This window comes from Melanostigma gelatinosum (genome assembly GCF_949748355.1).
Source record: "Melanostigma gelatinosum genome assembly, chromosome: 9".
Lineage (NCBI taxonomy): Eukaryota > Metazoa > Chordata > Actinopteri > Perciformes > Zoarcidae > Melanostigma > Melanostigma gelatinosum.
In genome coordinates, this window is record NC_136642.1 from 26,956,095 (window position 1) to 26,969,163 (window position 13,069).

The 13,069-nt window shown below is 48.5% G+C and overlaps 1 protein-coding gene across 2 annotated transcripts in view; it reads right to left on the reverse strand.

Annotated features, from left to right (window-relative positions):
* The window catches only part of ascc3 (activating signal cointegrator 1 complex subunit 3), a 246,923-nt gene that overhangs the window by 184,333 nt on the left and 49,521 nt on the right, over window positions 1-13,069 (reverse strand). For both annotated transcript variants that reach the window (XM_079276288.1, XM_079276289.1), the window contains exons 6-8: window positions 5,255-5,456; window positions 4,536-4,671; window positions 3,355-3,480 (exon numbers count right to left, since the gene is read on the reverse strand). In XM_079276288.1, the coding sequence (XP_079132414.1) occupies window positions 3,355-3,480; window positions 4,536-4,671; window positions 5,255-5,456 (464 nt within the window). The remainder of the gene's footprint in view (window positions 1-3,354; window positions 3,481-4,535; window positions 4,672-5,254; window positions 5,457-13,069) is intronic.

Consider the following 13,069-nt stretch of genomic DNA (forward strand, 5'->3'; position numbering starts at 1 on the left):
ATTCCCCTGCTTGGCGCGGATTTCCTATGCGCTTATGGGCTATTGGTGGCCGTCAAGGGCCGCCGCCTGATAAATGCTGTGACTTTTTGCTCTTACCCATGTGGAGAGGGCTCTACCAGGTTGACTAACATGCTTGCAGCGGCTGATGAGTTTCTGCGTCTGCTGGCCGAGTTCCCAGACCTCTCGCAGCCCACCTTCTCCTCCTCCACGGTCAAGCATGGGGTGGAGCATCACATCTCTACCACCGGCCCACCGGTACATGCCCGGGCCCGGCGCCTAGATCCGGCAAAGCTCACCATCGCCAAGATAGAGTTTGAAAACATGGAGCGCCTGGGCATCATTCGCCGCTCCGACAGTCCATGGGCTTCACCCCTGCACATGGCCCCGAAGCCTGGGGGCGGGTGGCGCCCGTGTGGAGATTATCGCCGGCTCAACGAGGCAACAATCCCGGACCGCTATCTGGTTCCACATATCCAAGACTTTTCTCCCCACTTGTCGTAAATGCGTGGTGTTTTCGAAAGGACCATCAAGTGCCCGTTCACCCGCTGGACATTCCCAAGACTGCGCTGATCACTCCGTTTGAGTTCTTGAGGATGCCGTTTGGCCTAAAAAACGCAGCGCAGACGTTCCAGCGTCGAATGGCCTTTCCTGTTCGTCTACCTGGATGACATCCTGGTGGCCAGTTCGTCAAGAGCGGAGCACAGGTCTCACCTCCGGACTCTATTTGAGCGACTCAGCCAGCACGGGTTGATCATCAACCCGTGCTGGACTACGGACTTCGGACTACGCGGTGGGCGCGGTGCACGAGCAGTGGGTGAAAGGGGCGTGGCAACCGCTGGCTTTCTTCAGTCGACAGTTGCGGCCTAATGAGCGGAAATACAGCACGTTCGATCGGGAGCTCCTCGGCCTTTTTGGCCATTCGGCATTTCCGGTTCCTGCTGGAGGCTCGGCCGTTCACTGCGTTTGTGGATCACAAACCACTGACGTTTGCCATGAGTAAGAGCGCCGAACCATAGTCTGCACGCCAGCAGCACCAGCTCTCCTTCATATCAGAGTTTACCACGGATCTGCAGCATGTAGCGGGCAAGGAAAACCTGGTCGCAGACTGTCTCTCCAGGGCTCTCACCGGGGCTGTCCAGTTAGGATTGGACTATAACAAGATGGCAGAGGATGAAGTTACAGACCCAGGCGTCCAGGAGTTGAGGACGGCAGTCACGGGACTGCGGTTGGAGGAGGTCCCGTTTGGCGAAACTGGCGTTACGCTCCTGTGCGACGTCTCCACAGGCCAGCCGCGGCCGGTTGTTCCCGACGAATGGAGACAGCAGGTTTTTAATGCTATTCATGGAGTGTCCCACCCTGGCAAGAGGGCGTCTCAGAAGTTGATCTCAGCTAAATTTGTCTGGCACAGGCTGTTTAAACCAGTGCCCACGTCGCAGCACGGCCTTCCGCAGTCATATGTCCCGTCCAGCCTCAGGTCAGCGGAGTATGTGTTTGTTCGCCAGGACGGCCACCGTGGACCCTTTCAACCCCCCTACATCGGGCCGTTTCGGGTGCTGGAGACCGGAGACAAAACCTGCAAGGTCGACATGGGCGGCAAGCTGGAGTACGTGTCGGTGGACCGCCTTAAACCAGCACATCTGGACCCGGACCAACCTGTACGGTTGGCGGAACCCCCACGGCGGGGGCAACCTCGTGCCCTCCCACCTCAGCACGACAGGACCCGGAGGGGGCCTTCAACGGTGGTTCTGCCTCCGACCCCAGAGACACGGAGTCGGGCTGGTCGGTTGATCCGGGCCTCGAGACATTAATGGTTGGGACTAAAGTTGGTGAATTCTGGGGGGAGGCATGTAGGGGACGACCGAATTCACGGGGCCCCTTTAAGGAAAGGGCCGTAACCCTGGTGACAGAGGGGCTTAAAGGGTGACAGGAAGTGAATGTGTTTTATGTTTTGTATGGATGGCAATAAACGGCCACAAGGTGCAGCCAAAGGGAATACTCGACTCCTTGTTTGTTTCCACACACCTACACTATAGTGTTTTCTTGATTGACATCACTTCACACCTTATTAAACTGAATCTAAAGCTGCAGGACAATTCAGTGAAATAGATTTTTTCACTGAGTCACATTTTTCAAAAGCTTTCTGTTATGTATTTCATTCTTTAATCCAGCCCTTATTTTACTCAAGGCAAGAGAAGAACATTTATTTTTCATTTATTGTTAAATATTGTTGAGGTATTGTTCAATGGAACTTTCTTTATTTGATTTGACAGTCAGTTGTTGACTACAGAGAGATGTTGATACAACTGTTGGTTAATTCAATATATATGGGACTAAATCATAGACCAGGTTCGACATTATCGTCGACCTTTGATGAGGACATTCTCTCTGACTGGACCTTGTTGAACTTCGGTGACTTTTAGAAGTGGTTGCTGACAAGCAGCCGTCCGGTGCAGGGCTCGCTCCACATAAACATGACATCACAGCAAACCTCAGAGATAATAGGACAATAGCTCAGCTGAAAACACAGGAAGCAATACTGACACGGTTCTCTTCACTTCACCTGCTCTCTGCTCCCCTCTGTGTGAGAGAGATCAGCAGCACACACACGTGGGGGAACACTGCCTCACTATGGAACCTTTCAGCCGAAGGTGTGTCCTGTTCTCTCTGCTTCTCAGCCAAAAGTGTAATTACTGTGAAAACCTAATCGAGTGAGGCCCAACATGTTGAACAATCATTGTGGCCTCATGTGGTACAGAGAATTTAAATGATTAAGAAGGTTATTTTACTGACAGATGATCATAAATCAAGTACTGCAAAAAGCATATTTACTCTGTATTAGTTAAGTTTCATTTTGGCCTTTGTGAAATCTAATTCCAGCATTAAAGGAATGCTTCCAAATATTGGGAAATAGATTTGTTCATTTTCCACTCTCATATCTGTGCACATAGCTCATCATGAAGACACAGCTAGCCGTCCAAATATTCAGAATCCTCGCAGCAGCACCTCTAAAGTGGACTTATTACATGCCCATCTTTGTGCTCAACCCAAACACACACAGAGATGTGTGTTGGTATAGCAGCACTTATCGGCAATAGCTGTGTGCACTGTATAATCGCTTGATTATGAAATGAAGCTTCAAGGCAGAAAAAGAAAAGCAAAGTAAATAGTTTTATGTTTGCCCACACAATATTTGTATATGGTCACAGTAGTACTAATACAACGATCTCAATCAGTACCAACATAGTCATTGTTTTCACTAACCCATCCAACACGCACACGCCTGCGCGTGCACACACGTGCACACACACACACACACACACACACACGCACACACACGCACACGCATGCTCCTACCTCATCTAGTTCAGAGATGTAGACAGGCTTCTCTTCAAAGCCGATGGCCATGGGTTGGGTGGGTGGGATCTCCACCTCTTCGTACATCTTAGAGTTCTCTCTGCGGATTCCCTCGGGTAGCAGCAGCTGAATGTCACACACACACTACATGAGGAAAACCCAGACCTCACAAGTGACCTCAAAGATTCTGGATTAAGATAACTGCATTTTACAACGCACTCTGAAAGGAAAATAAAAGTCATTAAATGTGCTGTTAGAATTCAGCTGTATATTCACAATGTTTCTAATTGTTTTGATTCCTGTATCTGTAACGCTTCCTTGAACACAGAGCAGATCAAACACTCTGAACATCTAATCCTACTTGTCTCAACAATGTGAAGTACTCCACGTAAAGACCCAATTCCATAGAAGACAGTGCAGTATGCATGGCATGGTTGAGTATTGGTTTTGTACTACAGCGTGTGGTACAGTGGCTTGTCATATAAATAATTATGAGTGTAGCACTTTGGGAGTTGTTGGTAAAGACTAGTAAAGAGGGAGTGATTCTATGGGGCAGCCTCCATCCCATTAGGACCATCATCCACATGGTCCCTGGCTCTTTATGGAATGAGATTGCCCACCTCTCTGTCTACTGTCGATAAGCACAACTACTGTAGGTAACTCTGCTGCTCAGGCCAACATCAGGGCCGTAGTCAATTTAGAGATAAATGATGAGAATGTATATATAATATCACTCTGTAGAGATCTTTGTAAACCACCATTTACAATTAATGTTGAACCAACAAGATAATTTATTTATGAATGAAAAACCATGTATGTATAAATACTTACATTAATATTGTAAAAAAAAAAAGAAGAAATAAAAGTACAAAAAGAGCAATAAAAGGAGAGGAGGTTGTGGTTTTTTAAGAAACTAAAAAGATATTTCAAAAACCAAAAGAGCAAATGCTTATGGGTATTATGTGTGTTACTATGGGCGACTGCGGGAACAGAAAAACTGGTTTCTGGTGATGTACCGGACGATTGTGAGAGAAAACGTAGTGAAATCTTTGTTCTGCATCTCACTGTGAGCAGTATTGAATATATACAGCACACTTCAGCTCTTACATGGTGTTAAATATCCAAGACCAAAGATACATTACACATCAGCGGACACTTTACTCAGAAGTAACAAGCCTCACCCTGGCTCCTCCAACAAACGCAGGCATCTTTGTGGCCTCCGCGTAGCAGTCATAGACATTGGGGTACCGGATACGTTCATACACTCTCTCTCTGCTCAGCACAGGTTCACGTCGTGCAGTCAGCAGGGCCTGCTCCCTGTGCCAGCAAACACAAGACATATGGAACTTATGGAACATGTGAAACCCAGAGGAGCCGAATTCTGTCAACTGGAATTGAATGGAGCCTGACAGGGTAAATGAATTACTTCAACATTAGGAGAAAGGAATAAACAGCAATGTCATTTCCACAAAAACACATCCGCACAGTGTCACATCTGCAACCACTTGGTTCCACGTGTGCACCCTCACATCCATCCACATTCCAGCTTTACAATGGATGGTGCAGTTGATGATTCAAATGGCGGCACAGATGTGAGGCATTATGTTCCTTCCTAAAGTGGCTTACCTCTCTGCTAATCTCTTCCTTCACACTGGGCTGGATTTGGTCATGCTAAGTTTTTAATTAAACAGATCGCTGCTCTGTTTTTTCATCCTCTGAAAAAAAGAGCTGTCGCTGTGTGTTGTTTTTATATTTTATAAAGCTCAAGACAAGTTGTCATGAAAAATGCAGAAGCTTGGTTTTGGTGCGGACAGCTGAGAGCAGGGATGGAGGCGGCCGGACAGAGAACAAAGACAATGAGGGGAAAAGCACCAAGAGACAGTTTGAAGAGACGACATACCGCTGGGTTCTCATCTCTCTGGGGTCGAACGTCAGGACAGCGTCTGAGGAGTCGCTGTCCTCTATTCCTTTGCCTCTCTTCTTCTCTCTCTTCTCCTCCCTGCGGTACATCTTCATCATCTGTTTCTCCTGCTCTGACTGGATGGTCACCTGGCACCCATAGGTGGGCTTGGTCACTTCGCCACTGACTAATCGGCTCATATCTGGAGGAAATACATAGAAAGAAAAGGGAAAATGTTACTACATCAAAGGTGCTCCTCGACAGGATTAAATCATTATATTTCTGTAAATGATGTCCCATGGAACGTCTTAGGGAAAAAAATACCATTAATGCAGCAAATTAAACGGTCAGTCTAGGCAAAGTAAAAAACTAACCTGAAATTTTTGTTGGATGAAAAGAACCAAGATGAACACTGTAAGCGGACTACTTGATTACTAGAAGTAAATGATGTTACCAGCATTTGTATAGATCCATTTAAGCGGCTTCCACTGTCCAAGAACTCAGCACAGAGTGGTGGATCAAACAAAAACTGTGTACCGCTGCTGTTTTACCAATTTTGGGAACAAACAAACATGTTTAACCATTTCGGCCAACAGCGCCACATGAACATACTATCATGTACTAATATACATACTACTACTATGCTACTGGCTCATATACATACTACTACTATGCTTCTGGCTCATTCATGGGAGCCAGTAGCTCCCATGAATTTTGTTCCATTGTTTTTGTTAATTTGATGTTTTTTGTGGCTTATTACTGGAGCACTTATGGCATAATAGAATACACTTAAGGTACAGCGGCCCTTGAGATAATCACCGAGCGTCACTGATATATTGACATCTGTGTTGTCTTTCATAGCCAACACTTTCCATTTTGAGTTGAAATTATTTTACATTATATTTTCTGCATTTTTAATATTTGAAGTTTTTGGAGTTTACAGACTGCAATGGTCAGTTTGGCTTCATCCCTTGGTGGACAACAGAAGCATTTGCTCACATTGAGAAAACAACATCAGGTCAGCCAATGTCAGCGGAGATGGATTCATATTTCAGCAGTAATCTTGATAGCCCATTGATGTCAAATGCAAGTGCGTGTGGCATTGCAGGGGTTAATGTTCCCCATTGCAGCCTCCCTGTTTGAGGCACAACAGCTCAATAAAAGGCCGAATTGCTCTTGAAAGCAGATGAGATCTGATGATTGCAGCGCGGCCCGGCTGATTGACTGAATGATTTCTTCTTTATCTCGTCTAGCAGCTCTACTTGCTGCACAGCCTTCCTCTCTTCCCGTCACTCTCACCCTCCCTCCCATTACCTCTCCAACCACAAACGCCTTTAACTCTGTCACCCTCTATGCACCAGTTCCTCTGTCGAAACCATTCCCTGTCCTTGCTTTCCCCCTCTCTGGGAGCTACCGTGCCTTGTTATGAGTCTCCAATAATGATTGCCTCCAAATCTCCAGGATTCCTCTTTCCACAAGCACTCACGGCACCATAATGATGGTGAAGAGCATCACCAAAACAGATCATGTTTGCTTACAAGATGGTTTCACTGTGTTTTCACACAGTTACACAACAGGATTTTCAAGAGCAGCCTTTTTAGATTCAAAATTTAGTCGTGACTCACCAACTGTGTTGGGTAAGTTACTTTCAATTTGTAATAAATGACATTAAACTAGTTACTTTCATTTCAAAGTAGTATGAGGTACAACTAGGCATTATAAAATGGTTTCAATGCAGTTCATCAGGGGTGGGAGATCACGTGAAGCCTAAGTGAAGGACGTGTGTCTATAGTTTCCCTCTGGCAGGGCGCTGTTTGTTTCTATGACATGTCACTACTCTAACCATGCTGTATGATAGACTAGCATCAGCCCTTTGCGTTTTATCATCTGTCTGGTGTGCTCTCTATTTGTGTGACATTGTTTTCTCACCATGAGCACCAACCGGAGGAGGCTTGCCCTCATACCGTGTATACATGAGCTTGTCACGCTCAATCTGACAGGAGCAAGGAGTAGGATGTGGGTGCATGACACGATCCCGTCAGAGACAACAATACGCTGAATATCAATACCCATTCATGTACTCACGTGTATTATTACCACATATGTATTAAAATCAGCCATTTGCAGCTTTGTTTTTTCAGGGGTATTTCCTGGTGGCACTTTTGTTTGTGGCTGTTGAGGATGAATGAAAACAATAAAGATCCATTTTTGTGTGGGAACGCATTACTTGACATATGAAATATAATTATATCACCGGAATCCATTTAGTAATGCGTTATATTACTTGGTTACTGCTAAAAGTAATAAATGACGGAACACGTTTAGTTTAGCTCTAGGGACGTGGAACGTGGAAAGAGCCAGAGCTGGTGCAGGAGGTGGAGCGATACCAGCTAGATATAGTTGGACTCACCTCCACACACAGCGTTGGCCCTGGAACCAAGCTCCTGGAGAGGGGTTGGACTTTGTCCTTTTCCGGAGTTGCCCAGGGTGAGAGGCGCCGGGCGGGAGTGGGGATACTCACGAGCCCCCGGCTGAGCGCCGCTGTGTTGGAGTTCTCCCCGGAGAACGAGAGGGTCGCCTCCATGCACCTACGGGTTGCGGGGAGCAAGGCTCCGACTGTGGTTTGTGCTTATGCACCAAACAGCAGTTCGGAGTATCCGGCCTTCTTGGAGTCAGTGGGAGGGGTCCGGGAAAGGGCTCCGCCTACCGACTCCATAGTTCTCCTGGGGGACTTCAATGCCCACGTGGGCAATGACGGAGAAACCTGGCGGGGGGTGATTGGGAGGAACAGCTTGCCCAATCTGAACCCGAATGGTGTTTCGTTATTGGACTTCTGTGCTTGCCACGGTTTGGCCATAATGAACACCATGTTCGAACATAAGGTGGCTCATAAGTAATAATAATGTATTTTATTTGTAACGCACTTTCATTTTTTTTTTTTTAAATCTCAGATTGCCACAGAGCCAGTACATAGTAAAAACATAGTAAAAAGCATAGTTAAAACATAAAAAAAACTATAATAAAATAAAAACACAAAAGAAATAACTGACAGTGACTTAGGTCAGAAAGGCTTTCCTGAATAAAAAGGTTTTTAGGCCAGTCTTAAAAGAGACCAGTGTCTGTGTTGCCCTTAGATGGTCAGGGAGACTGTTCCATAGGCGTGGAGCTGCCGAGCCAAAGGCCCGGTCGCCCATGGTACGGAGCTTGGTGCTGGGGACCCGGAGAAGCGAGCTGTTTGATGATCTGAGGGTGCGGGTGGAGATTTGGGGAGTGATGAGATCTTGTAGGTAGGGAGGTGCATGTCCATTTATGCATTTATGTGTGAGTAGTAGGACTTTGTAGTCAATCCGGAATGAGACAGGGAGCCAGTGTAGGGAGTGCACCTCCCTACCTACCTGGTACCAGAACACCTTAGGCCGGAGATCAATGATCGACTTTGTAATCGTATCATTTGATTTGCGGCCGTATGTCTTGGACACTCTGGTGAAGAGAGGAGCAGAGCTGTCAACTGATCACCACCTGGTGGTGAGTTGGATCAGATGGCAGGGGACCCGGTTGGAAAGACCCGGCAAGCCCAAACGTGTAGTAAGGGTGAACTGGGAACATCTGGCGGAGGACCCTCTCCGGGAGGGTCCTTTAACTCCCACCTGCAGAATAACTTCTCACACATCCCGAGGGAGGTTGGGGACACGGAATCCAAATGGACCATATTCAAAGCCTCTATTGTGGACGCGGCCGCTAGGAGCTGTGGCCGGAAGGTCATCGGTGCCTGTCATGGCGCCAACCCGAGAACCCGGTGGTGGACACCGGAGGTGAGGGAAGCCATCAAGCTGAAGGAGACCTTCAAGGCCTGGTTGGCCCAGGGGTCTCCTGAAGCAACTGACAGGTACCGGCAGGCCAGAAGGGCTGCAGCTGCAATGGTCGCGAATGCTAAAACTCTGGCATGGGAGGAGTTCGGGGAGGCCATGGAGAAGGACTTTCGGTTGGCCTCAAGGAGGTTCTGGCAAACCATCCGACGGCTCAGGAAGGGACAGCAGCGCTTACCCCAGGCTGTTCTCAGCAGGGGGGGACTGCTAACCCGGACGGGGGACATCGTCGCGCGGTGGAAAGAGCATTTTGAGGAACTCCTAAACCCGACCAACATGTCCTCTGCAGAGGAGGCAGCGCCTGAGGACCTAGGGGGAGGCTCACCCACATCCCTGGCAGAGGTTGCTGAGGTAGTTAAAAAGCTCCTTGGTGGCAAGGCGTCGGGGTTGGATGAGATCCGCCCTGAGATGCTGAAAGCGCTGGACATAGTGGGGCTGTCCTGGCTGACACGCCTCTTCAATGTCGCATGGGGGTCGGGATCAGTGCCCATGGAATGGCAGACCAGGGTGGTGGTTCCCATCTTCAAAAGGGGGACCGGAGAGTGTGCTCGAATTACCGGGGTATCACACTACTCAGCCTCCCGGGGCAGGCTGATGCCAGGATGCTGGAAAGGAGGCTCCGACCGCTTGTCGAACCTCAGATTCAAGAGGAGCAGTGCGGATTCCGTCCCGGCCGTGGAACAGTGGACCAGCTCTTTACCCTCGCAAGACTACTGGAGGGGTTCTGGGAGTTTGCCCAACCAGTCTACATGTGCTTTGTGGACTTGGAGAAGGCTTTCGACCGGGTCCCTTGGGGGTTCTTGTGGGGGATGCTGCGGGAGTATGGGGTGCCGGACCCGTTACAATGGGCGATCCGGTCTCTGTACGACTGCAGTAGGAGCTGTGTCCGCATTCTCGGCAATAAGTCAGACACGTTCCCGGTGGGTGTTGGCCTCCGCCAGGGCTGCCCTTTGTCACCGGTCCTGTTCGTGACTTTCATGGACAGGATATCTAGGCGCAGCCTGGGGGCGGAGAACGTCAGGTTCGGGGGTCTCGGGATCGCCTCTCTGTTGTTTGCAGATGATGTGGTCCTGTTAGCCTCCTCGGATGGTGACCTCCAGCATTCACTGGGGCGGTTTGCAGCAGAGTGTGAAGCGGCGGGGATGAGGGTTAGCACCTCCAAATCTGAGGCCATGGTTCTCTGCCGGAAACCGGTGGATTGCTCCCTCCAGGTGGGGACGGAGTGCGTACCTCAAGCGAAGGAGTTCAAGTATCTCGTGGTCTTGTTCACGAGTGAGGGTAAGATGGAGCGGGAGATCGACAGGCGGATCGGTGCAGCTGCAGCAGTAAAGCAGGCGCTGTACCGGACCGTCTCGGTGAAGAGGGAGCTGAGCTGGAAGGCAAAGCTCTCAATTTACCACTCGGTCTACGTTCCTACCCTCACCTATGGTCACCAACTCTGGGTCGTGACCGAAAGGACAAGGTCGCGGCTACAAGCGGCCGAAATGAGTTTCCTCCGTAGGGTGGGGCCGGGCTCAGCCTTAGAGATAGGGTAAGGAGCTCGGTCATCAGAAGAAGAAAGAATAAAGAAACCATTTTTATTGTCATATACATTTTTAGACATACACGAAATTTGACTACTGCATTTGACCCATCCCTGTATATAGGGAGCAGTGGGCTGCCATTGATCGGCGCCCGGGGAGCCGGGGGTTCAGACGACCCTCTTAACCCAGGGAGCCACGGTCGTCCCGCCTCAGGAGGGAGCTTGGAGTCGAGCCGCTACTCCTTCGCGTCGAAAGGAGTCAGCTGAGGTGGTTCGGGCATCTAATTAGGATGCCGCCTGTACGCCTCCCACTGGAGGTTTTCCAGGCACGTCCAACTGGGAAGAGACCCCGGGGAAGACCCAGAACACGCTGGAGAGATTACATCTCCCAGCTCCCAGAGGGAGGTCTGGGTCAGCCTGCTGGGCCTGCTGCCACCACGACCCGACCCCGGATAAGCGGAGAAAAATGGATGGATGGATGGATGGATGTTTAGTTTACCACTGTATTACAAGACCAACAGCAGCCTCACTTTCAGCAGTGTATTTTAGTACTCTGTCTGTTTGCGGTCAGAGATTTCTCCTAAATTCACCAAATGTTCCCGTTCGATGAGTCATTTGCATATTATTTCAGAAAACTTGTAATGTAAGTAATCAATGGGGGAAGTTTCATGCTTATATCTATTAGTTACGTGTTTTATCCTATTGGCCTGAAGTGTCTCCCCTTGAAGAAAAAAAGTTAACTTTTGCGTTTCATCGTTTGCTCAGTTTACATTCAAGATGCAGAATTCAGTAAAACACTCACACTCACTCCAGGATTCTACTAAAAGTTGATGTTAAAAACAGATCAAATCCAGCAATCGAATTGGTTCATGGCCATGACATAATACCCACATGCCACTGCTTTGTATAATTTAGCAATTTCTGTATCACTCCATGTCTGAGAAAGAAACGTTATTCTAATGAGCTGTCATGGCTGCTTTGTGACACTTCCAACACGGAACGGTAACACAGACACAAAGAAACACAGTTACTAGAAGCCACTCAGAGCGGGATCACTGAAGGTTACCTGGTCCACTGACTGTGGAGGAGTGAACAGTGTCCACAAATAAAATCCAGCTGCTCTTGTTTAACGCCATGCAGAGCTGCTTAACATGGAACTTCACCCCCAGGTCTGAGCCTCAGTCCACCCACTGATTCATTCAACAAAATTAAAAATAGTGGGCAAGTGGCTGAGAGATGAAACCACGCCCACTTCCATATGACAAAAGCCTTGACATTGCGTCAACTAACATGACAGCTACAGTAGCTTGGGAAATATTGACAGGGCCTACATTTATTGTTTATCAGAACAAAAATGAGATAAGAATTTTAGACCATAAAACCTGCGTGTGTTAAAGGAGCAGCTCAATGAAAGTTTGTGAGATTTCTATTTCACTGTCACATATCAGAAATATTAAAGAAGAGCTCTATGACCTGAGCACTTCTATTAACCGTTACATGAATGAGCCACCCCTCAGTCAGTCCTAGTGTCTCAGAGTTTACAACGAGCAACCATGTAACCCTGTAGTATTCAAGATGGCGCCGTCTATGGCTGCTTCGACGTCTTGGTGCGCAGTTTTGTGTTGTTTTTGTTGTAAATACTGCTTTCTGCTGCGATACCCGGAGCTCGTTCACCAGAGATGAGCTCGTAAACATCAGGGGAACAACTCCAGCGGACTTACTTCCAACTTTTCTTTTAAGTTCTGTAGAAATACTGGACATCCTTGTCAAAGGTGCGCTCACCTTAGCCCATGCAGTGAGACGCCGTAGGAGAGGGAAATGGGCCGGCGTGCTTGTGCATCTACGCTCACGTGGATTTCGCACACCGCTGCCGGGCATATTTCTCTCCAACGTCCGCTCACTGTGCAACAAACTGGACAAACTTTAGCTGCTGGTGGGGAGAGACAGAGACTTTTCTTCATCCTCCGTTCTGTGCTTCACTGAGACCTGGCTCTGTGGATCGATTCCAGACTCTGTGCTTCAGCTGGCGGGCTTCCAGCTGTTCAGAGCGGACCGCGACACGGAGCTCTCCGGGAAATCGAAGGGTGGAGGAATCTGTTTCTCCTACAGTGGCTGGTGTAACGATGTGACAGTGATCCGACAGCACTGCTCTCCTGATCTGGAATCCTTCATTATAAACTGTAAACCCTTTTACTCCCCCCGTGAGTTCGCTTCATTCATTCTGATCGGTGTCAGGTCTTCTGTCAGTCCCACGCACACGATTTAAGACCCGTGGTGACCGAGCCTTTGAGGCAGTGGCCCCGAGGCTCTGGAATGCTCTGCCTGCAACTCTACGCCTCGCAGATACTGTGAATACTTTTAAGAACCAGCTCAAAACCCACCTTTTTAGGCTGGCGTTTGAGTAAAAAGTAAACCCATGTCCTAGAC